At 41.5% G+C, this 25,048-nt stretch overlaps 2 protein-coding genes across 2 annotated transcripts in view; both read right to left on the minus strand.

The window, feature by feature from the left end:
* Positions 1-379: 379 nt before the first annotated feature.
* On the minus strand, positions 380-6,857 carry lrrc28 (leucine rich repeat containing 28). Its single transcript, XM_083996286.1, has 10 exons — positions 6,695-6,857; positions 6,048-6,267; positions 5,820-5,860; positions 5,401-5,438; positions 4,676-4,813; positions 2,775-2,981; positions 2,591-2,693; positions 2,257-2,447; positions 1,650-1,809; positions 380-1,523 (listed from the first exon to the last, which is right to left on the minus strand). Exons 2-10 carry the CDS (start codon positions 6,213-6,215, stop codon positions 1,454-1,456), a joined length of 1,116 nt encoding a protein of 371 aa, XP_083852412.1. The 5' UTR covers positions 6,216-6,267; positions 6,695-6,857; the 3' UTR covers positions 380-1,453.
* Positions 6,858-14,212: 7,355 nt separating this feature from the next.
* Positions 14,213-25,048, minus strand: part of igf1rb (insulin-like growth factor 1b receptor) — a gene marked incomplete at its 3' end in the record, with an annotated part of 39,858 nt that continues 29,022 nt past the window's right edge. Inside the window, exons 6-21 of the mRNA XM_084000789.1 lie at positions 23,742-23,950; positions 23,402-23,528; positions 22,744-22,979; positions 21,858-22,025; positions 21,571-21,778; positions 19,927-20,234; positions 19,677-19,810; positions 18,900-19,059; positions 18,701-18,800; positions 17,888-17,958; positions 17,538-17,767; positions 17,163-17,270; positions 16,512-16,674; positions 15,846-15,975; positions 15,581-15,715; positions 14,213-14,759 (exon numbers count right to left, since the gene is read on the minus strand). Coding sequence (XP_083856915.1) covers positions 14,213-14,759; positions 15,581-15,715; positions 15,846-15,975; positions 16,512-16,674; positions 17,163-17,270; positions 17,538-17,767; positions 17,888-17,958; positions 18,701-18,800; positions 18,900-19,059; positions 19,677-19,810; positions 19,927-20,234; positions 21,571-21,778; positions 21,858-22,025; positions 22,744-22,979; positions 23,402-23,528; positions 23,742-23,950 — 3,034 coding nt within the window. The remainder of the gene's footprint in view (positions 14,760-15,580; positions 15,716-15,845; positions 15,976-16,511; positions 16,675-17,162; positions 17,271-17,537; positions 17,768-17,887; positions 17,959-18,700; positions 18,801-18,899; positions 19,060-19,676; positions 19,811-19,926; positions 20,235-21,570; positions 21,779-21,857; positions 22,026-22,743; positions 22,980-23,401; positions 23,529-23,741; positions 23,951-25,048) is intronic.

Genomic DNA, 25,048 nt, shown 5'->3' on the forward strand with positions numbered 1-25,048 from the left:
GAGGCAGGTGAAGTCCCACAGAGTGTCGATCATGAAGAAGGGATGCAGGAAAAGCCCGAGTCAGGGGTTAAGCAAAGAAACAGCGTGTGACTGTGCTGACCTACTCCGACAGTTTACAGCAACACTAGCAAGAAGCTTGTTGTGGTTAAGAGGCTCTTAATGTATTTACTTTAACCATAGATACACTGTAAGAAGAGGAGCAGAGTAGGAGGAGATCTGGATGAAAACCTGAAGCTGCTGTTAGATTCGGTCATTTTCCACTGGTGATGGTGACATGTTTCCATGCCGGCCCACAGCTGTGACAAATTGTGTAGGGTGAAAAAAAAACAAATTCTCTGGAAGTGAAACATCAGTTAATATTTACTGTCAAAGTGTGACACAATCAAAACAAATGATAACTTACAACTGTACAATATAGTAATGAACACACAAGCGTCAGTCCAGCATGAGAATCACACAATGCCTCTGAAGTGTACAAACTTCATTTTCTTTAGACAGCAACAAAATACTTCAAAACTACAAACTGAGTGATTGGTTTCTGTCGTTTTTAGAGCGATATTTAAGATTAAAGCAGGTAATGAAAAATGTGTAGATTTTTTGACATGTTAATTGCATGAACTTTGGTCCATGATCAGTCAAAACTTAAAAACCTGCTTTGCAATGTGACTGATAATCTGTCAAAGCAAATGTGTGGAACTAATTCATGGCTTTTTCCATCTAGGACCAAAACTTTAAGAAAAAATTCAGAAAAAATGACCATGACCCTTTTCATCATAAAATATCTTTTGTTTACATTGTATTCTCCTGAATTCATATTTTTAGTTTAAAGCATTTACTATATGTGAGATTGTTTGAGAGTGTCCTGCTCAAAGACACATGGCTTCTGTTGAGAGGTTAATGTGATGAGGGCTTCTCTGCTGCTGAAAATGACACGTATCAAATAGATAAACATTCTTTTAAACTATAGCCCTCCATCTGCTCTTCAGTAAACCGGTAAAATAAACAATATTACAAATGTTATTACCTCAAAGATGACCCCACAATCAATGTGATGTGTCTGCTACAAAAAACTTCTGCGTGAAAAAATTACTAATTTCACAAATATCAAACAGTGCTTGATGTTAAAAAGTGCCAGTTTGTGAGTGGGGGTCTGTAGTTACTTCAGGTCTAATGTTGTTAGTCTTCAGACAGATGTCACTGAATAAGCAGTGTTCACACATAGTGGTTATTTATGTTGACCCTCACCACAAACACAGGAATACAATCGTCCAAGGTGGTTAAACTCTAGACACACGTTTGGTTCTTTGTCTACAGAGTGTTGACATGTTGCTGAACAAGCCTCATGTCCATCATGTGACCCAGCCAACATCCACAGAGGCTGCCTCTTTTTGGGTTTGTGAAAACCCATCAACAAGCTTCTGCTTCAAATGTGCACAGGGCAAAGACAGTGATGTCAACCCTGGAGATCAAAAGTCCGCAGGCAGTGGCTGGAGCAGCAGTAGGCCACGAAACTCACAGTCGCCCTAAAGGCAGGAAATAGAGTGAGAAAGAGGAGTTTTGTTGAGAACAATTCTTTGCAAAAACAATACACAATTTTTCTGATATTTGGAGGCAATCCAGGAGGGGAACTGAGGTGTGTTTGTTCTAACCTGCGGTGCACTCCTGCCAGGGCAGTGTCACGCAGGGGAAAGAGTTTTGGGTAGATAATGGTGAACATGGCTTGGCTGCAGCGGTGACAGTGACCCAGTGGGAACTGCAGCAGGTCCAGCAGGCTCTTTGGGAGGGTGATGGGAGGCAGCAAGTTGAGGTCTAAAGCCAGGACAGGTAGAACATGTTTATTCAGCTGTTTATTGACCATTTTATTTATTTTCTTGTGTTTCTGCTTCACATTCATACACATCTAGACTGTTTAGTGGTGATGCATCATCTGGGTCTGCACATGTCCATAAATCATTTACCTGTAACTTATTATCATACAGATTTTCAACAAATTAAAACGATGAAATGACCAACAGCCTTTCAGTGAGATATCATGTGTGGTGATATAAAGTTGTTTTAAATAAACAAATATAGTATATTTAACGTTAAAGGCATCCTTATTGGAAAATTAAAATCAGAATTTCCACAATATGCTGAACGCAGGCTGAAGGTCTCTGCTACATACAAAACACATATACAATAAAAAAAAATGTCTGTGCATCACGACTGGCCAGTACAGTGAACATGCAGGTCTACAGAGTGTGTGCTGTTATTCACCTGTTGGCTGGTGGAGGTGGAGGTGGAGGCGGTGCAGGGTCCTCATGGTGAGCTCCTCCAGGGGAACCACGTTATCCGTCTCCGAGCCGACCACTTTCACCTCAGCCGGCAACCCGACCAGAACCTCATTCAGCGCTTGGCCTGGGACCTCGCCCAGCTCACCGTGCATCACTGGAGACGACACGCCACACCTGTGCAGCAGCAACACGTAGGCTGATGTATAATATCTTATATGACATGTACAATTTAGTTTATGTTTAGTTCCATCAGTCAATTAAAGATGACAACAGCTAACTGCAGTTCTCCAAGTTGGCAGTGTGATAGGCTGGATTACCCGCTGCAGCCGATGACCTTGTTGTACAAGTAGGAGGGGAGACCTTTTAGGTCCACGTTGTTGTCCACAAACACGAACTGCAGCTCCCGTGATCTGCCCAGATCTAAAACACACAAACCATATTAACATAGCCTCGCTCTCTACATCTCTATGGCAACGCACAGCTAGAGGGGATGTTCCTGACCGAGAGGTAGAAAGGTCAGCCGGTTAGCGGCCATGGAGAGCTGGTTGAGGCGGTGGAGCCAGCAGAGCTGCCGGGGAAGGTGGCTCAGCAGGTTGTGGTCGGCTGTCACATTCTGCAGAGAGAGACAGCGGTGCAGCCGATCCGGTAAAGACATCAGCTGGTTCATCGACACATCCAGAGTCTCCAGTTCCTGCAGATCACCGATCTCTAAGGGCAGCAGACAAACACGAGAGAGAGTCTGAATCAATTCTCCAACAAATAACATTCAAAGAAAAGTTCAAAACGAAAACAGGACTGAATTTAAAGGGGAGGTTTTTTTGTGTCCAGATTGTAACCATGAAAGAACCAAGATCAGATAATTAGGCTTTTCAATGTCATGTTGTTTACCGACTTTTGTCGTGGCCGACACATTTCCAGCTCTGGGCCCAACTATGAACGTCGGAAGCCATGAACGGACGACGTGTAGTGTAACATGACTGACACACAGCGATTCTGCGTGTAGGACACTCTACGATGCTGTACGCTGCCCCGACAGAAGGTCTGGCATGTTAGAATTTTTTGCATTTCTTCGCCTAGTCTGACATCTCGTACGACATGAACCTTGGTGTTGACCAGTAGGATGATGGAGTGCTCTTATGCATTGTTTACACACAGTGAACATGTGCTTCATGTTTCCTGCCAATGTTTCATCCAATGTAAGTGAATAGTATTGAGGTGTGCACATTGATTAAAGCAGAAGTGAGTGGTCCGGTCGTTTTCGCTAATGCTGCGTTCCAGGCAGGCTTTTGAAATCGTAAATTACAGCTTCAAGTCACAACTTACGACTTTGTAGCGTTCCAGGCAACCCACTCGTGTTTTTCCGACCTGTTTTACCGGTGAAAGTCACTATAACGGCCACTCGTAACTTCCGACCGGTGAACTCGTACCAGATCGAACTGGTACCACTTCACGGTCGGAAAAATACGAGTTTCCTTGAACGCACCATAACAGTCCTCGTCGCTACGTCACCACATTCACGGCGTTCCTTGGCTGCACACACAGCCCTGCATGCCGTTCTCTCTCCTCATTGGATAAAAACTGTAGGATACGATAAATGTTTTCTCTTCGGCTCAGAGCAGAGCAGAGGGACTGAGAGACCCGTGATTCAGACCAAACACTCTATGTAAGTGATTGCTGTCGGAAGATATAACTATTTAAGACTTATATTAACACAAATATATCACTTACTTCTGCTTTAACGAGCCCTATGTTCTTCGTAAAAGACAGACAGTCACTACTGTCTCTTTACCAGACTCAGGAATGACTCTACAATCGGTTTTCCTTCTTTTCTTTTTTGTGTCAGAGCGAAAGACCGCTCGCATCACACACAGCACTACAGTAGCCATGACCGACGGTTTGTTGTGACGCCTCCCCAATGGCCTATGAACTCGCGCCCAATGATGAAAGTAATAATTTACAAAACCTCTTTCAAAACTTAAAGGTGTAATGCAACATTAGAATGGTAGATTGAGTAATAATTGTGTCTGTTAATGATCAAGAACAGTATTAGATTAAACTAAATAATTTGGATTATGTTTTTCTTTTCTTTCTATTACTACTTGCACCTCACTCACACAATAATATTGTCAGCACCTTGTGGTTCAGCTGTTTTCCCATCTCCTTTTCGTTTCAGTATATTTGAGTGTCTCTGCTGCCCTCTGCTGGAACATGAAACGCACCTCATCTACAGTTTGTTTTTCCACCTCTGAAAATCTGTCAGTGGTGAGTTTAGCAAACAGGACTTTAGTCTCTCTTATCCTTTCAGATGTGTTTTATATAAATATAGTAACAAAGCAAACTTGAGCTGCACTTGAGGAAGACGGTGACTTGTGACAACAAAACAGACATGAGCTGGTCGTTACCTGGAGGAAGGCATTTCAGCTGGTTATTGGACAATCTCAGGTGCCGCAGGGACCTCAGTCGGCCAATCTCTGGGCAGAGGAACTGGAGGGCGTTGTTGCTGAGGTCCAATGACTGCAGCCTGGCCAGGTTTCCAATAGCTAAGAACCAACCACAATCACCTTTATTATAATGTTCAAAGGCTTAAATTCTTCTGCTTTCTGTCACACTGATCTACATCATACTGTCAGTATTAATAAAGTGTTAATAAGTCTACAGTCTGACCCTCTGTGGTTCTTGTTTTGCTGATTTAGTTTCAGCCGAATCATCTTTTCCTTGACTGATTTTGCTAAATCATTTGTCATGTATAGACAGGTCGGGTGACAAATTAGAAAAGAAAATAACTAAAAAATTAGTACAGAAACAGGACGATAATGCCCCCATATGTTATGGTTAAAATAATGCGAGTCAGACACTGGCCATAGCGACAAGGAGCACTGAAGCTGTTCATGCAGCATGTGGTGGCTGAACATAAAACACTTTACATAGGGTTTTCCTTTAAATTATCACCAGTTAGTATTGGTTAGTTAGTATTGTAACAACATGAATGAAAAGCATAAACAAGTATATTACTATGTCTTTGACTAAAATGACTTTGTCAAAGAACAGCAATAGAGTCACGTACTTTTAAAAAGAAAGAAATTAGTGTAACCACTGATGTGTTATCATGACATAACAGAGGACTTACCCTCAGGAATAATGACTATGTTGTTTGAGTGCAAATACCTGAAAAGGTAAAAAGAAAGAAGAAGAAGAAAAAAATACAATTAATGTTACACTGAATAGACCAAAAACTATCTGATATCTCATTGGTCACTGTTCTTAAAAAGCCCAAGAAATTTTACATCATATTGAGGTTCTGCTGTCTTTTTCAACTAGTGCAGAATTCAGAAGACAACCTCAATCAGTGCAAATTACAACACTTTTCACTATTTCACGGCTGCAGCATCTGGTAGAACGATAAAATTTGCAATGTTTCTTATACCAATAACAAGACTTATAGTACAATAGAACATGGCAACTCATTGCTGTTAAATACATAATGAAAAATGTTATGTTAATGTTAGATAAGTACCATACAAAATGACAGCTTAAGCAAGTACTCACAGTTCAATGAGATTTGGGAGCTTCTGGGCAAGATTGTCAGGCTGATGGAGAGAGAGAAAAAGCAGAAATAATCAGTGAATCAAACAGGAAATAATCTTGTGACACTGTCTCATACCACTGCATGTTTTGAAGAACTCATAGCCCTTCCAACATTTTAGAAAATGCCCTGCACTGTTGGGCTTTTATGTTGACACAGAAATGATAAGCAGCGTGTTTCTGTGTGGATACCAGTGTAGTGAGCGAGTTCCTCTTCATATACAGTCTCTCCAGAAACTGCAGGCCTTCATCCTTCAGCAGCTCCACAGGGAAAATATTTAGGTTCTTATAGTTCAGGAACAGGTTTTTGTGGCGCTCCTGCTTGGCCATGAATATAGTCTCATGGAGTTCAGTTGCCATCTCTGAGGAGGCTTCTCCTCCCTGGTGGAGAAGACTCGGCAATGCCTCCTTCCTTTATGGCATTACAGAAAGACAAGCATTAGATCAGACGCATTGTCAAGCAACAGTTTGCAGCTGGGAGCAGACCAGGATAAAGCAGCACCTACTCTTCCTCTATCTAACTCTCTATGATCTAACTATGATGCATGCAGCTACATTAGCTAGCTGCAGTAACTCGGTAGCGCTTGCAGCCAGGGGAAGCTGCTGCTGCTGCTGCTGCTGTCAGTGCCTGGAGCAGCGTACAGCAAACAGAGCCAGTCTGTAGCCAGCGTTAACTCAGCTCACACACACACTTCACTTAACTCACATTACACTTTCTCGTCAGTTTTTATTATTATATTTTTTGTTTATCTGTCACCCATGGCACCGTTAGCATGCTAGCTAAGTGGCTGCTATTAGCTGCTATTGTAACGTCCAGGAAAGATAAATTAGTTATTTACCTTGATTGTGCAGCACTACGTTCATTTCATTTTAACAGCCACGTACGCTCAGGGCCTGCCTGTTGTTGAAAGTGTGACTGTTAAATAGACATTAAAGCCAGCGACGTGGACTGTTTGCTAAGTACAGATGTGGAGGCGTTGAGTTGGTGGAGCGGTTGTCTCATTGGTCACCACTCACCGCCGCTGTTGAGTCTGCGCGTCCGCCATGTTGGAGTAGTCCATGTCCGTTAGTAAATAAAGATGTAATTTCATGAAATTGGGTTTGTGTTTTTTTTTTTTTTTTTTATATAATATGATATATAATATAATATAATATAATATAATATAATATAATACAACAGTGAATTAATGAAAAACAACTAAGTTCAGCCTCATGAGGTGCAGCCTCCAGTCTTTTTCCTCAGATGAAGTTTGAGTAAGAAAGAGTTTATTCTGATAATGAACTGATTAACGACGAGCGTGTGTGTGTGTATGTATATTATATTATACTATATTATATTAAACGATATTGTACATTTTTTATATGGATTAAGTATGGTGATTCAAACAACGGCACATGTGTATAAAATACTTTGCCATGACATTCAATTTTTTTTGTCCTCCATTTACCAAACACTGTATTTTCATATGTTAGAGATTTAGTCACTGCACTGCAAGTCATTCAGCGCTGAAACGTCCCAAAAAGCCAATCAAGCCAGTCAATCCACAAGAGAAAAAGGTGTACTGTGTTTTTGTCACATTCACGGAAAATACAGCTATTCAAGTTAAACCTTAGACGGTAACTTTTCCATTATGATTACTCTCTTGAACCAAAGAGGTGAAGTCTTGTGAAATGAAATCCGCTTCTACGCGTTTAACTTTACAGACGCGCAGAGCCGCAGACTCAAAGCATCAACACGTCAATGAGGTCACAGTTGTTTCCTTGCCAACAACCTCTTCCTGTATGCTGCTTTCAAAATAAAAGATCCTCCTCCCGGTAGCCTACTCTTGTAATTTTCTGCACAGGACTGTGTGGCGAGCAGAAGTCAATTAAAATGAGAAAATAATGTAATTGTTACCGCACTGCATTTAATAATCAGCAATGTTTACTTGATGACCCAAACTGTGAGAAAATGCCAAAAAATCTGTAAAAAAGACAAATTTTAGCAACATTATGTTAGACTAAGTTGTTAATAAAAAACATTTTTAAAAACACCTTTTTTATGACAAAATACTTTTATGTACATATTTAGTCTTATAATATAATAATAATCTTAATATTTTATTTTGAATATAGAAGACAAGAAGGTTGGTTGCTGGTTGCTGCCCAGCCTCTGCTTCTCTTCCAAAGGTTACTGCTGGTGTTTTTCTGCCACCTGCTGTTATATCGTTAAAATGCATCACGGACAGCCATGCAGTGTTGGTTGGGACATAGTACATAAACCTCAGTGCAATTTTGTGATACTTGCATGTAAATTATTTTCATCTTATGTGCATTGGAATTCTAAGAAAAACTAATTACTATCTACAAAATCATTACCTTACATTTACATATTTTTACATTGAGTTAGATAGACTCATTAATTTAAAAATGAAGTAAGATACAGAAGTAATAATTACAGATAAATTCCTAACAGTGCAGAGTACCACTATCACCAGTCCATTTCGTGTCACTGCAGTTAGATTTTGTTATTCCCAGGATCTTCTTTGTGTGCACAGATAACCAAACTCCAGTTACTGTACATGAACGAGGTGAACAAAGTACTTAAATCCTGTAACAAAACAACAATGGGAAAACATGTGCATGATGTTATAGGTAGTTGGTTTATATAATTATTTTACATTTATATTGTAAAAAACAAAAAAGCAACTTTGAACTGCAGTCATGGTGCAGTAAACATGCATTTATTTTTTGGGACTCCAGGATTATCTCTCAGTATGTCTTTCGAAGCCAAGACCAGTCCTCCATCATTACACCATAGTGTTGTGGATCCACTTTTATTCTGTATTTAGCTGTGTGGACTGTGGACAGTGTTGGTAATGATTTTGGGACAATCGCCTCTTTTTAAATAACTTAAAGGTAGAGTCTAGGATTTTCTTGAATTAGACCAACCTGTACACCTCCCTGGGTTTCCCCCCCGTTTTCAACATGCAGAACTTATAAAAAACAATATTTCAGAATTTTAGATGTGAAGTTTGTCAGTTGCTTCATTAACTTTGGGAGGAGAAACTTTGAATGAATGCAGATGATTCCCGAGTTATTCAACTAACTACATGCAAATGTGGTGTACCCACAGTGCTGCACTGCGTTAGAAAGTCTCTGCCTTGCTGCCTGAACGCACTGCACAAATGCTTCCAGACAAAAGTGAATAAAAGGGGTGGATATTTTGACTCTCGCAAGCAAAAATGTTTAAATATAGCAGCGAAGATACACTTTGCAGAAATACAAGCAGTGAAACAGTTTGCATACATTTTTATTCATCTTAAATCTCATGTATAAAAAAAGAATCGGAGAAACAGACATTCTCTTTTCCTTCAGCCAATCGTTTTCCCCAGTACTCAGATTATATTGATAACAGGAAAAATTCTTACAACAGCATGTACAAAACAAAACCAAAATGAAACCTTAGTCTAACAGATCATTTCAATAGAAAAAGCAAGAGTTGGAAGGCTATGAATAATTTACACACATCAAAATCTTGGTAACAAATTGGCCATCAATGTAACAAAACAGAAAAAAAAGAAGAAATTTGTTCAACTTTATGTCCGCTCTGTGAGGTGTTCCAGTGGTAAAAGTGAGGCAAAAATCAGACCACAAACAGTGAAATACCCATCCTGACCCTGTCACATCAGTACAAGCTAGCATCAGACTGCTACTGTGATTAGTCTGCTGTAGTGACTGGGCCAGTGCACTCTAAACTAGATCCCTTATCACCCAGACTCCCAGCCTGGAAAAATTACAAACCTATCTTGTTAGGGTGGGAAGAGGACTCAAAAAAAAAAAAAAAAAACACAGCAAGGATGCTTTTTTACTGGGATTACAATCACCATGGCAACAGGTATAGGCACAAGGAACTGCACCAGAGTCCTGTAATGATACCTAAAAAAAAAGAGAGAGAGAGAGAGAAGAAAACCCTCAAGAGTATTCTGTCAACCAACACATCAAGAAGAAATATAACTAGCTCCTTTGTTAGCAGAGGTGTTTCCATAACAACCAGTACAGCTCATCAGCCACCTCTCAGGTCACATATGGCAACTGACTGACTGACTGACTTCTATCTGTGATGCACGCAGCTTCACTTGTTACTGACAAGACAATAACACAACCTTCAAGAAACACTGAAGCTCACTGGAGTATGTGGCTCAACTCAGATGAACCTGCCAGTTAATTAGATTAATCACCATTAATAATTGGGGAGAGCAGAGGATCGTTCTTTTTAACATGTACTTGCACCAGTAATTTGTGTGACAGTGAAAATCAGCCAGTAGTAAACCGTCCCAAACTGGACACCGAAGTCACTCACAGATATCCCACAATGGTTCTCTATGTGTAGTCAAATGCTACAAGGATTCATCTGATAACCTCCAACAGAATCCCTAAAAAGGACAAACTCCTCTGATCATCTGAATTTAAAAAACAACTAAAAAAAAAAAACAACCACCGAAAAACAAAGGGAGATGTATGCAGTACTGTAATAACAATGCACAAGTTCAACAAACTGGGGCCAGACTTCAGGTCAGGGAAGAGAAGAGTATGAGGAGGGAAAAGGGGCTGAGGGATGTCAGGAGGTTTTAACAACAGGGGAGGAACACACCACACCTTCTCACAGCAGGAACATATTTATTTCCTTCTTCCATGTTCATCAACAGCTTCTCTCACAGCCAGGCTTCTGAGAAACAAACTTGCTCTTACTCCAAGCAAAAATATCACCATCACAGTTACTATATGACCTGTTAGTCTTAGTTTGAACTCTCCTTTATATGATCGATTTGTCCCAAATGTCGCCAGCAGATCGCACGTCCCACCCGACCCCCTCGGATAGTTTGGTTTGTGGTTTGAATTTGACCATATTAACAGCACTCAGTAAGACCTCCATTACAGCCGGACAATAGAGATGTTATGTTTTTCTGTACATGTATATAGATTGAAAAAAAAAGTGAGGTAGATGGATGGTTGAAGGAATAATAAACAAAACCCTCCCCAAAATACAAAAAGAGCATCCCAAAAAAATAAAATAAAATAAAATAAAATAAAAAAAAATCTAATGGGGGGATTGTGGGGAATTTGTACAGTGATTTACGCTTCACAAAAAAAGTAAAACAAACAAGAAAGAAACATCTGGGCTGGGAAACCAAATGCAATTTTTTGAGGTGAATGAGCCTTTAAAAATCTATTTTGTGTGGTCACCTTCATCATACTCATCTTCAAATGTTAGTCTGATGGGTTTCTTCAGTAAACATTGATGGAGCAAACATGCGTAGATGTTAAACACAGGGATCTCCAGTTAGAACTGGTTCCATGACAAAATGGGTGTTGTTCGGATATTGGTTATTACTAATATAAGAACATCCAGGTGAAGGAGAAGCCTCTGTAACTCCTGTAAATCATTTTAGTGTCATCCTCAGTTGTGAAATCTTACCTTTCCAAAAGCATTAAAAAAAATCTCTCACTGCTGTGAGATAATTTCACTTATTTTTCAACCATTTTAACTCCAGCAATCTTCTACAAACATGTTAATATGTTGAAAAAAAAAGATAAATAATAAGGATTACTCCAGCAGCACCCTTGATTCAAGAGAGACGTTGATTAGTGATAACAAGTGAAATTATCCAACAGACAGATTTCTGTTTTTACTCTTGCTCTCAGGAAAATAAGATGTTAAGACTTGTTGCTACATTAAATAAATTCTATTTTACATTTACTCTGTACCTTCAACCGAGCGTTATGACACAACATAAACGTATGGAATCCTGAAACTGACAAAATCTAATAAAACGTTATCAGCAAGTTCAAAAAATTTAACTCATCAATAAATAATATTGTTATCTAAATAACTTAAATTACTTCTACTGTTCTATGTGTTACTTGTTCATCTAAATTTTACCTCACTTTTCCTTTTATTTTTGTCTTGGCACACGTTTAATCGTTTACGCTCACACTACTTTCCATTTCTGTAACCCAGTTCTAGTGCTTACATGAGAACAATATCGCTGTGAGTGGATATAAAATAATCGGTATATATGATGTGTAACATCAGAGAAGTCAAGAGGACTGATTTGCTAGTTAGCTTACCCAAAAATACTGGTAACATGGGGCATTAGCACTATTCAGAAGATAGCTTTTGTTAGCCAACGCTGCTTGTTTTTAGTTACACTATGTTCATAAGGACTTCAGTAGAAACTAATCTTTGTTGTGCTATTCTTAGCATGCAGCAGCTAAAAAGAGCTTTACGTAATGCTAGCCAGCTAACACTGTGTTGCAGGAAGACACTACCCCCAAAAAAGGAAAACTAATGAGACGTTTCATAAGCCAATGGAATAGCTAAAATAAATGTTAAGTTTTATATATGAGTTTTAATTCATCTTATCCACTGACTGAGGGCAAAGCAGGATATAAGCTTTTTGTTTCGTTTCTAACCAAATTAATAGACATCGTAAATCTTTATGCTCCATTTCAATGATTAAACTAAAAACACTGTATACTGATGAACTCAGTTATATTTTGACTCAGCTGATAACCTTTCACTACATTTTGTCAGTATTTGGCCTCCATACACAAAGTGCAAGGACCCATTCAAAACTAGAAATCCCTATTCCGGTTTCAGACTGATTTAAGAAACATTGTCGGATGATCAAAGAAAATACAACAACAGAGTCAGCGGGACACAGAATCAGACACACACCAGACAGGATGTCTCTGGGTATAAGAAAAAAGGGTAGAAAAGGATTTAACTTTTCTCTTTGACCTGAGATTTAGTTGGGACTCAGCAGTGACGCCTGACCTCCGAGTATGATGATGGGTAACGGTGGTCTAGTCCAAACCCTAGAGGACCGAGGTCGAAGGTGTCCCGGGAGAGCACGAGAACATCGATGGTCCCTGGCACCATCGCTGTCCTCTAGTCAGATGGGAGGAAACGTTACCGGTGTTTCAAAACACAAGGCAAATTGTCGTACCTTTTATGCAAACACAGAAACGAAACTAGCTCAGATACACTTTACACAGTTACAAGCATTAAAAAAATGGACTGTAGTGGAAACTTTCGTAGATCCAACCTGAAGGAGTTTTTTCTCTTTTTATATATAGATATTAACTATATTACAACCACAAGAGAAATAAGGAATAGCAGCTTCTTTCTGTACATGATAAATGTCTCCAACCGTATAAAAGTTAGAAAAGTGACACAAACAACTGGTGTGTACATAAATGCTCTGCCCATGTAGAGATGTTGTAAATGTTGGAGACTAATGACTAGTCTAAAAAAATACCTGTCTGTATACAACAAGGACGCCTCTGAACACGGAGAGACATTATAGATCTAGAGAGACATTATAAATCTAGTGTTCATATTTGTTTTCATCATCTATGCTTTTCCCTCCGCATTCCTCGCTTTTGAGGGTTTTTCTTTTTTGCTTCTTTATTGAGTGGATTTGGCGGTTAAACCATAGCGAAACAGCACTTTGTGACAGGATGTGGCTCAATTTCAGATAAACTGACGTAACCAAAAGTCTCTGAATTCAATTTGATAGCGAGTACAGAAGCTGTTATACTGAACCTTTTAAGAAAGTGTGATCAAAAGTGCTTTTGTTTTTGCTTCCATTTTCAAATCTGGTGTGTTGGAGAATTAACGGGCAAGAAAAGATCATTCGACAAAAAGTACAATTTTGGCAACAAATTTGGCAGATTTGACCTTTCTCCCTCTGGTTGTTGGTTTCAGCGGACATGGCGTTGCGCTGACACCCAGCCTGCAGAGCAGCAAGACTTCTGAATGACCGACGGAGACACTGACCTCTCTGAAGTGCTTCTTCTTCATAAGATATGCTTAACAGTTTCACCATAATGCCCGCCCCAAAAGCGACCAAATCGCCGGTCATTTATAAAGGCCTACACATTTTGTTTTCCCATTTGGAAATACATGTAAAAAAGTAACAAACAACAATTTATAAAATAAGTTCAGCCATAAAGAGGGAGCGAGATCTCCCTCAAATGATTTTTTTTTCTTTCTTTTGACATTTTTTTTGGTCTTCCCACTCAGCAGCAAGGGCAGTGCCACATCTGACAGCCAGCTGGTAGAAACCAAAAGAAGAATATGAAAAAAGTGTGTAGAGTTACAGCAGAACATGAACTGAGTTTTCTCCTCCTTCCTCTGAGTCTTTTCTCCTCACTGGGTTTGCTGTATTTCATCTAGGAGATAGAGAGAGAGAGAGAGAGAGAGAGAGAGAGAGAGAGAGAGAGAGAGAGAGAGAGCCCACCCACTTTGACATCAGGTTCTGCAGAGCAGCAGGTGGCAGGTTTGCAGTCCGGTAGGTGTCTCTGTCCCATCAGCAGGCAGATGACTGCGGGAGAGGCATGGTGCGTTCATTTTTGCGTCCTCCGTTCATGTGTGCATACGGCGGCAGTTCCTCCAGAGACGGCCTCATGGCGACACCTGCGCCTGTCCCGACCCCGGACCCCGCCGCCGCCGCTGCCGCCGCCAGGCTCGGACCAGACAGCCCGTTGGCCGCCGGCTGCTGGCCAGAGGCCTGCTTGTCCATGGCGGCGGTGGATGTGCAGGGAGAGGATGGGGAGCTGGGGCTTAGCGAGGGGGCGGGCGGAGCCTCCGAGCTCGGGGAGGGCGGGGTCTGTTGGGGAGCCGGGGATTGCTGTGGCTGCTGTGTGGAGGGAGGGGGCTCCAGAGGAACGGTTTCAGTGTTGTCCATTTTGTCCAGGTGGACCTGCGGATCCTCTGCTGGCTTGTTGTCTGCGCTGTAGAAGAAACTATTCTCTTTGAAAGACGGTTCCAGCTCATCCCTAATGCTGCTGATGATCTCCACAAAGGCGGGACGCATCTTAGGGTTGTACTGCCAACACATTCGCATCAGCTCAAACCTAGACAAATACACAAACACACACGGGTTACCTCTGTTCAGTGGAAAGAGTCCAGGACCTGCTGCATGCAAATGTTAACCAGGCCTTCAGATTCTTGCTCACATGTTCCCTTTTCCACATTTACATTTGTACATTTTGCTATTCACTTTCTCTGTATAGGCAGGTTGTTGTCATTACCATTTTAGGCCACTTTACTTTGTTTTTACTTATTTATGTTCTCTTTCCCAACTGTGTGTTGTGCAACTGTGAGAACTGATTTCCCTGCAGTGATCAATACAGTTAATCTGATTGTGATTTAGGATGGTTCCTGTGTATGGTATTAGAAAATACTGTAATTAATATGAGTGTTTTTATTGACATGTTTAAGGCAACACATTATTTAAAAATGATTGCTGTTGGTGATCTCTCTCATCAACAGAGATTTGATTTTGAAAACAAGGCACCGTCATTATTCTCCCAGAAAACCCTGTGGCTTCACATCTGTTCTCCACATGACTCCAGCATCTGATGCATCCTCGATGTTTGGTGGTTTGTGGCCAAATTTCCCTGCCACGCTCACAACTCTGTTGGTGTGGATTTATACATGGGCTCTTTCAACAAACACATCATGGAGAATGCATAGTGACAAACAGACAGGCTGAGGTATGGAAATCCCAGTGACTGCAGGCTGAAGAGCAGCAGGATCGCTGACTATGATTCACTTACGAGTAGAAAATTATGGAAAAGAGACAGAAGATGAGAATCTATTGTCACTTGCAGTCTGCTGGTGTGTGAATCTGCACAGTTGTGTGTGTGTGTGTGTGTGTGTGTTTGTCTCTTACAGCATGTCAGGACAGTTCTGTGGTTTCTCCAGCAGCCCTCCTTCCATGACAAAGCGGAGCACCTGCTCATTGGACAGACCCTGGTAGGGCTGCTCTGCCAGAGTGGCAATCTCCCACAACACAACCCCGAATGACCTGCCACAGATGAAACGACAGAAGGATTACACAAGGAAGTTTTCCGTTATAACGATTATAATCAGGAGAAGTAAACCGAGAAAAACAAAAGCTGCCACATGTGTTTGGTTTTTGTGTTTTGTCTGCTCACCAGACATCCGAGTTCGTGGTGAAGACTCCGTCCTTCAGAGACTCGGGTGACATCCAGCGGACGGGGAGCAAACCCTTACCGCCTTTGCGGTAGTAATCCGTCTCATAGATATCTCTGGTCATGCCAAAATCTACCCAGACACAGAGACACACACAGGGAGAAAGTGAAGCAGTGATGATGGCTGCAAAAAACATCCATAGCACTGGAAGACAATTATTCTGACTAATCCAAAAAAAAATGGAGCACAGTTTTGGCATTTGACTCAATGCTGGGAATCAATTTCTTCATACTTCTATGTTATTTTCATTTTTTGTAGAGGGGTGCATATGCCATGGGACTGTTTATTCACATTATATACCTAGGCATAATGGTGTGATCTCTTGGTGACCCCTCTGAGCTGGTGTTACAGACCAGCAATGATGATTTTCTACATAATGGTCAAGACCCTCTGGAACTCAAAGAGATGCACGGTCTCTTAAATAACGTAAACCTGGAAACACTGTGGTTAAGTACGTACACACTTGTTGGACTGCATCAACTCTGAGATGAGAACATGCTAATGCTAACTACCATCTTGTTTGCACTTAATGAGCATGCTCCTAACTCCCCCTCACTTTGGCCTCTTAGCCATCAGTGATGTTTGCCCCCCCCTTCGCAGTGGTTTACCTCCGATCTTGACAGCGAAGTCCTCGGCAACCATGCAGTTCCTGGCCGCCAGATCTCTGTGGACAAACTTGTTGGCGTTGAGGTAAGCCATGCCGTCAGCGATCTGCCCTGCCATCTGAAGCATCTTCTTTAGAGGGGGCAGAGACAGGCTCGACCATTGCTGCTGGAGACACACAGACAGACGGACAGAGGAGTAAGCTTTACATGTAGGATAGGGTCCTGATCCAGAGGTTATATAGAGTTGCTTAGAGTTGTAATCTATGTGAGATGGAGCTGTATAAAGAAATCTATACAGCAGCCTTTTCCCAATAAATCCATTGAGTCTTTTATTTTTTTCATTTTTATGCTGTTTCACATGGAAGTTGACTGTTCAAAAGGCAGCTGACTGAATTTGCCAAAGTCTTTTGTATAAGGTTCAGACTGAAGTTTCATCTGGAGGAAAACAACAAGCAAAAGGTGAGAAGCTGCATCACACTGATTCAAAGCTTGAGATATATATATATAAGCACAGTAGTTCATTAATACCGTCATTTCCTTTTATTCTCCAGCTATAATGTTCAATCCTTCTGGACCACCCCTACTACAACCCATTATACCCAACAAAAACTCTGTGTCCGCAGTTTAGCGACAGTAAAAAGGAGCGTGCAGTACCTCTTTAGGTCGGAGGGAGCGTAGGTAACTCTTCAGGTCTCCTCGTGTCATCAGCTCCATGATGACCAAAGTGGGCTGACCCTGCGAGACCACTCCCAGGAGACGAACCTGTGACAAACACAGTGAACACAACACAACGCCAATGAGAAAAGAGTGGTCTCTGAAACTCTGTCCTGTGGAAAGTGATCTAACTTTGAGTTTATGTTTATCACACTGACTAATATGGATTCAAACATACGTCATTGTTCAGTGGTTTAAAAGTCTGAAATGAGGACAGAGTTGAGGGGCATCCAGCATGGTTCAATTTCATATCCTCCTCTCTCCTCCGACCTTGTTTCCTTGTTTGAATGTGTGTGTGTCTGAGTGTGTATGTACCACGTGGTGACAGTTGAACTCCTTCATGACGGAGGCTTCGTTGAGAAACTCTATTCTCTCCCTCATGCTGGCCGACTCGTTGACAGTCTTGATGGCCACGCGTGTCTCTGGTTCGTCTTTGACCACGCCCTTCGCCAGGCCTTCGTACACCATGCCGAACGACCCCTGGCCGAGCTCTCGACTCAGGGCAATCTTCTCCCGTGCCACCTCCCACTCATCTGGTACATACACTACACAGGGGGAGAAAAAGAAGAAAAAAAAAATCATATTAATACAGATTGTCACACCTGCGCTGACATTTTCAGTTACCGTGGCAACAACTACATTTGTCTCCGTAACATTTCACCCACTTTCTGCAGCGCTGAAGTACTCTGGATTAACTGAGGCATACAGGACTCCATTTCCAAGACGATCACTGTTCCTGAGAAAAACAAAAACCGTTTACCGACACACAAACACACTTTCATGTACCTTTACACACACACACGCACGCACGCACAGCATTGTACTATACCTTTGGGACCTGCAGGCTACATATTCATACATTCGGTAGCACAGTTTTAGCTCACAGAGAGCTTGGCCAACTTTGATACTGAACCATTTCAATATTAACGACTCAGATTGGAATAATCAAAAATTATGTATTTGTAATTAAAAAAAAAAATTCTTTATCCCCTAAATTGTTGTGTAAACTTGTTTCTTCATTTTTTAACTGTCTTCTGGTATTTTTTTTTTATCACATGGACACATTTTTGTCATCTTAAACTTCTTACACACAGAGACTACATATGGATGAAAACATATCAGTGCATATTGCATACAGCTGCCTTTGATATTCTGCTTTGGAAGTAGCATTTTCCTTTGGTTTGTGTGTTGTTAATGTAGTTGATGAGTTATGGTGTAGCCACAACAACTATTAGTAAGATGTTCAATCATTTACTGTACTTTACAGAAAAGCGACATTTGATCATCATTTTTTGTATTTTCTCTGTAGGTCGACGGTGGTCTGTTGTACTATTTTGCCCTGGCTCTGTGACTCAAGCTGGTACGTTGCAGTCTGCATCTGATGTTTTGTTTCTGGTTGTTTTATGTGAACAAGTTCTCTAAATTAAAAAAAGCAAAAGTAACATTTGCTCCACACATAAAACTACAGACTCACACACCTTTTTTTGTTGAGGACCACCAGCATTGTGACCAGGAGGCAGATGCAGATGATGATGGCAACAGGAATGAAGATCATCGCATAAAGGGCGCTTTCATATCCTGTGTGGTTAAACAGTAAAGTGTGAACAACATTTCAGTGAAAGAGAAAGATGACGACGATGATGATGCTTGAGAGTGTTTTGTGTGTGTTTGTCTTACGTTCAGCCACATAGAGATCCACACTGTGAGTCCATGAGCCGTTGCCTGCCAGTGATGTCGCTCTTACTCTGACTGAGTAGTTTCCTGGGCTGAGGTTGGACAGCCGAACGCCACGCTGAACCTGATACGTCTGACCAGAGACACACTCATGCTTCTCGGCCTGAAACACACACACACATAAAGAATTTTTGTAATCCACCAGAGAATCCAACATCCCTTGTTTTTTTATCCCGACTATGCAATAAACATTCAAAGAGTTTACAATACCAAAGTCATTCAACCTTAACCCTGATAATAAATAATAAGTTACCTGTCTGCTCATAAATGTATGTATAGGAGAACAATCGTATTGTCTTTTTCTCTCTATGACTATGTTTCTACACTGGGTTAATATGTGGTTTTATATCATATGATATGCGATATGTATCAGACGTCCAAAAAATGTTAAATTATTTCTTATGGGTAAATACAAAATGCAGATTCAAGAGGCTATTTTTGATTCTACCTCTGAGTGGACATTGGACAACAAACTCATTTAGTGAGGATACTCATACTCATGTTAATGAAGAGGATAGTGATTTTTCTCAAACTTAACAACAGGCTGCTTAGGTCAACCGACTTTTCATTCAGATGTTGACTGCCCGCATAGATAATATCTTCCAGCAAAATCTAAATAAACATGAATTAAATTCACTTTAATCTAAATCTAAATTCTAACTTCAGAGTCTTAGACATCATCAGCAGGTTCTCAATGAGGGGATGCAGATGTGGTCTCACCTCAGTAGCCAGTTGGAACTTTATCTCATACATGAGGATGAGTCCGTTGGGGTGAGGGGGCTCCGGCCAGTTCAGGAACACCCAGTCCTCGTGGCCCTCCCAGGTTACTTTGCCTGGGATGTCATCAGCTTTTTCTGGAGAACACATGGAAAAAAGGTTACCACGTTGACCACATATTGAGGTTGCATAAACAACAACAACAACATACAGATGTGGCTGAGAAAGCTGAGAGTTAAACTGGTCCTCGAACCTGCGGGCTTGGTTCTGGAGAAGACGAACTCTGCCGCGCTGCAGCGTTGGACCTGCCGATTGCAGGCATGAACGTCAATGCGGTAAACCGTGAACGGCTGGAGCCCGGAGATCTGCAGCTCACGCTCCGTCACAGCTTGCTCAATGAACTCAAACTCTCTTTCTGCTGGCTCCCGGTCAGCGGTGGTGCTGCTGTTACCAGCGGCCTGGAGAGGAGGGACAGTGCTGCTGTTGGAGTGCAGGCGGTGGTGACGAGAGTGAGTGGCGTTGGCGATGTTGAAGAGATCTCGACGACGGCGATCTGGTGGCCTGGAAACAAGAGGGGAAGGAGAGATGATCATTGAACCACTGACAGCAACGAGGGAGAGTGAAGTGAATGTGTAACGTCAACAAAGAGACGAAGAGAAGTTTAGTGTGTTAAGGTGGATGAATCACAAAACTGTCACAAGGAGATCTTTTGTGTCGTTTGCTCCTCAGCAACATTACTAACACTGATGCCAGATTAGCTGGAACTTGTTCTCTGCTCAGCTTTGAGTCTTTTGAGTGATTTCCTTACTTTTGTTGCCATTTGGCTTTGATTTCAGCAGCTGGGATGAAACTTGGTGGGCATATACTAAATAAAATTACTGAACAGCTCAGTTGGTTTTATAGAACATGAGCTTTTCACAAGCAAAGTATACAGTATATGCCAGTGGGTGGCCACACCCACTGCTACCACATTTGACCACAGTCCAACAAAAGTTTACAAAGTTCTTCCTCAAGCATGTGTGTTCAATTTCATGACATTTGGTTTAATGGAAGTGTTTTTTCTTCTTCTTCTTCTTTTTTTTTTTTTTTTTTTTTTTTACCTCCACCAGGTTTCCTCTGAAACCAGAATGGACCAGCTCCATCCTTTCATTGCCTTTAACTTATTAACCTCTAATAATATTTGTCTCTTAAGGGGAAAAGGAGATACGCTTTCTTTCTCTCTCTAATTATTTCAAACAGATACAACAGCCTGTGGTCTGTATCTGTAATCACAGGAACAGAATTCAGATACAGACCCAAATGTACAAAGGGATCGTGTACATGTTTGATCACATGTCGCTGTGGTCTGAAGTACTGGAGCTGAGAGGAAAATGCAGGAAACATGATAACCTCTGTTCCTCCTTTGGAGCTAAGCACAGCCACTCCTGCATCTGCAAAACACGCTGAGAGCTAATTAACATCAACTGGACTGAACTCTGTGCGTCTGTGTGTCTGTGCATGTGTGTCTGTAGGGAGATGTGATGCAGATGTCTGCAACACAATGAAGCACACTGACTTCCTAAATCAGACAGTAGCAGGAACATAGTGTAATGAGAAAAGAGAAGGCTGGTTTGTTACTCTCCATAGACAGTCTGCCCCCCTCTCCCTCCTTCCAATTTTGGCTGGGTTGTTTTCTTTCATTTACTACATAAAGATAATATATACACATAAAGACCACTACTGATACCAAAAACTACAAAAACAACAACACTGAAGAAAATTATTTTCTAATGAGATTCTTTCTAGCTCTTTGTCTTAGACAGTAAAGGGTTAAAGATGAAGGTGAACAGTGGCACACAGCCCACACCAAAGATAAACAATGAAATAATGGTAATGATGATGATGATGAGTCACTAACCTTGGTGTAAAAATTGAGTTGTGCAGGAAGTTTTCAAAGACTTTTCGGTAGGAGGCGTCGGCAGCTTCTGCCTCCAGGTCCTCCACAGACTTGGGGCAGGGGCAACAGGGACCTTTATCTGCCCCCTCAGGATCTGGCTTGGTGGGCTTCGTCTCCTCCTCCTGGTCTCCCACACCGATGGCAGCAATCCTTATGGGGATCTTCAGCTCTGCAGGAAGAGGAGGAGGATGTGTTTCATGAGTACAATCTCAACAACTTGAGTCCTTAAGGTGTGCGTGTGTGTGTACCTTTAGAGCAGTAGTTGTGCTGGTAAAGCTCCCTGTCCTCAGCTTGTTGCTGCCATCTGACCAGGTAGTAAGTCTGGTTTCCATTTGGTGAGACAGGGGGCGACCAACGCACCACCAGCTGTGTGGAGGAGTTGGAGTATGCTCGCACATCCTGAGGCATGGAGGGAGCTGAGAGAGAGAGAGAGAGAGAGAGAGAGAGACAAGAAGACAAAAACATCACAAATTATTCTGATCTCAGTGTCATCACTATGTGGCTGCTTGATAAAACGGCTTTCTAACAATTTGTAGGAAACGTCTCTCCTTCAGGGTAGGATGCAAAGTCTGCCAGTGCAGATGTGATTTGCTGACATCACGGCGCTGCTATGTCTTTACAGCGCAGCTGGGTTTGTTTAAAGCGGTCTTCCATTTCATCTAATTGTATTATAGTTTTTGCAAATCAGTTTTTCGTCTTTTTGAATTGCAGCTGTGTTTATTTAAAAACTCCCTTCCTCTCCATCTCCGTACGGTACATCTGCATCAAATCCAGAAAATGTTATCACGCTGTCATCATGGAACAATCCCCCATTGGTTTGGAAAAAGCAAGCAGCAATGTGAAGAGAACATCACCTGTCGTTAAGTATGGATGTTAATGTCAAAGTTTAAACTAATGTCTATTACTCTTATGATTTTATTTTTAAAGAGCCTCTCCTTTACAATCAGCTGTCTCTATCTAACCTTTGATACCTCCTTCCGTCCATCTCTCCTTCCTCCAGTTACAGTTACAATTATGTATGATAAAAACTTTCAGTTATTTAGCAAAGTCATTCTTGGATCATAATGACATGTAGTTTTTTTTATTGTCAGTGTACAGTCTATGACCTTTGTCCAAGGAAATGACCCTGTTTACCTGAGGGACTTGTGCGGATGTAGACCACCCTGCTCTTGGCAGTCGGCATGTGCTTGTCCTCCACCATCAGTGTGATAGCTTTGACGAAGATAGCGTACTGTGTCCATGGCTTCAGGCTGGACAGCAGAACCCCGGGATCTGAGTCCTTGTCTGGGCTCAGCTCCACGTCCACCATGTTCCAGCTGTTGGAGCCGCAGCCGTCCTGCCCCTCAAACTCGGTGATGTTCTGGTACGGCCTGGAAGGAAGACGATTAAGGTTAGGGTTAGGCTTCCTAAAGAGACTGATGAATATTTTCTGATTCTTGAATATTCCATTCTCACTTTCCGTTTGTAGATAAACCTGAGAAAAGACCTTCCTCAAATTAATATATCTGACAGAAAACAAACATAAAAAGCCTGGTTTAATCATGTGTTCTTTCTTTGTTTGAAGTTTGACTTTAGTTTACACTTTTTTATTTTTTACTCTACCACAGACTCTTTATCTTGTGCATTAAAAGTATTTTTCGATGTGATGAGATGTTCCCAAAGATAATGTAATTTTTTTTCCTTTGCCTTTATTCAAATCAGTTGATGAGTGAGGAGGAATCGTGTCTTAGTTCCTATCACAGCTAGAGCCAGAAGCCTGGGGACGGAGCAAGCTAATGACTGAAACACTTACGCCTCCTTATAGTAGACGATAAAGCTGATGAGGTCTCTGTAGTCAGGAGGCCGGTAGCGTTCCCAGGTCAGTTTGATCCTTTTACTGCTGGTGCTATTGGATTTAAACTTTAGGATAGTGCTTTCACCTGGAAGAGAGTCAGAGCAGAGTTAAAACCAAAAGTATTTCAATATGTTTCTGTTACAATTAGTCTCGTTGACGGGGTGATGCAGTAACTACAGACACATGGTGCAGAGAACGAGTAGGCGTTTGAAAACTGCTAGTAAACTATAGTAAGTCCTGCACATGTACTGGAGATAGCAATTTAAATTCCTGTGGCTTTTTTTTTTTTGACCCTTACAGCTGGCACGGTCGCCGTTGTTTCGGAAATCGCTCTCATCAAAGCGGCCCTGGATGCCCGTCTTGTTCCACATGTTGCGGATCTCGGACATGCAGAGCTTCGGGTTGGCCCTGAAGAACAGCTTTCCTGTTTTGATGGTGAGATTGTGCTGCTTCCAGTCCCACAGATACTGGAGCTGCTGGTTGTCGAATGCCGAGAAGGCATACATGCTACAGGGCAGAAAGAAGAGAAGATGAATGAATGGTTGTGTGTTGATTCTATATTCACTGTTTCTGCCATAGTTTACAGGGTGTCATGCCAAGGTGAAGGCTAACTTTCCCATCAAGGACACTTATTTCAGTGGAAGACAATGAGGAGAGGAGAGGAGAGGGAAGGAGTGGAGAGGAGTTTTATGAGTCACTGGGTAACACCCAGACATCCAGGAATGGCTGTAATGTGGGCCTTGGGGCAATAAGATTCCTGTGAGCTCAAGGAGAAACAGACAGAGCGGAGAGTGAAGGCCACTCTACGGCCCTGAGAACCTCTCCTTGGACTGTTGGAAGTCAATGTTTCCACTATATACAAAATTACTGCCACCGCTGCTTCAGAATGTTATGAAATGTCATGAAGTTGCAATTACACAACTCTGCAGAGATGCAGTCCTGCTGTGGACCACGGGCTGAGGGCGATGTGAGCCAGATGACCTACTTGGTTTCGATCAGCCCACAGCATAAACCAGTGAACATTACCAAGTGACTATGAAACCTTCATTTGGTGAAGTGGGTTCTGTGAGTTTTGTACACTGAAGTTGGAAAGATACAGTAGTCCACTGAGGCCTGAGTGAAACTTGGCTTTTGTTGGTCATCTGCATGTTTTTTTTGTTGTTGTTTTATTAAAGAAAAATCAATCTACTCACCAGTCCACCACCTTCACAGCCTTGTTGTATCGTGCTCTTGCAAACCAATACTAACTTTGTGAGAGGAGCCTAACATTAACTTAAAACTGCTGGAGGTTGTATTTAGGCTCATTAGGTTCATTTATGAAGATCGTCATGCTAAAAAAACACTTGTCATTATTATTATTATTATTATTATTTTGCAGTAATCCAAAAGCCTTGCTAAAATCTGTTTACATTTTTGTTGAGGGAATCTGGGTGATGCTGACATCCAGTTTCCTTGAAACTCTACTCAAGGTCTTATTACTATTAAAAACAACACCATTAGGTTTCAGTTCAGTCAGTTGTTTTCCTTTTCCAGTTAAAAACAAAATTCTTGAGTGAGTTTTTTTTTTTATATATATATTTTGGATATTACTGTTAAAGACATAAA

The sequence above is a fragment of the Trachurus trachurus genome (genome assembly GCF_905171665.1).
Source record: "Trachurus trachurus genome assembly, chromosome: 3".
In the NCBI taxonomy this organism is placed as follows: Eukaryota; Metazoa; Chordata; class Actinopteri; order Carangiformes; family Carangidae; genus Trachurus; species Trachurus trachurus.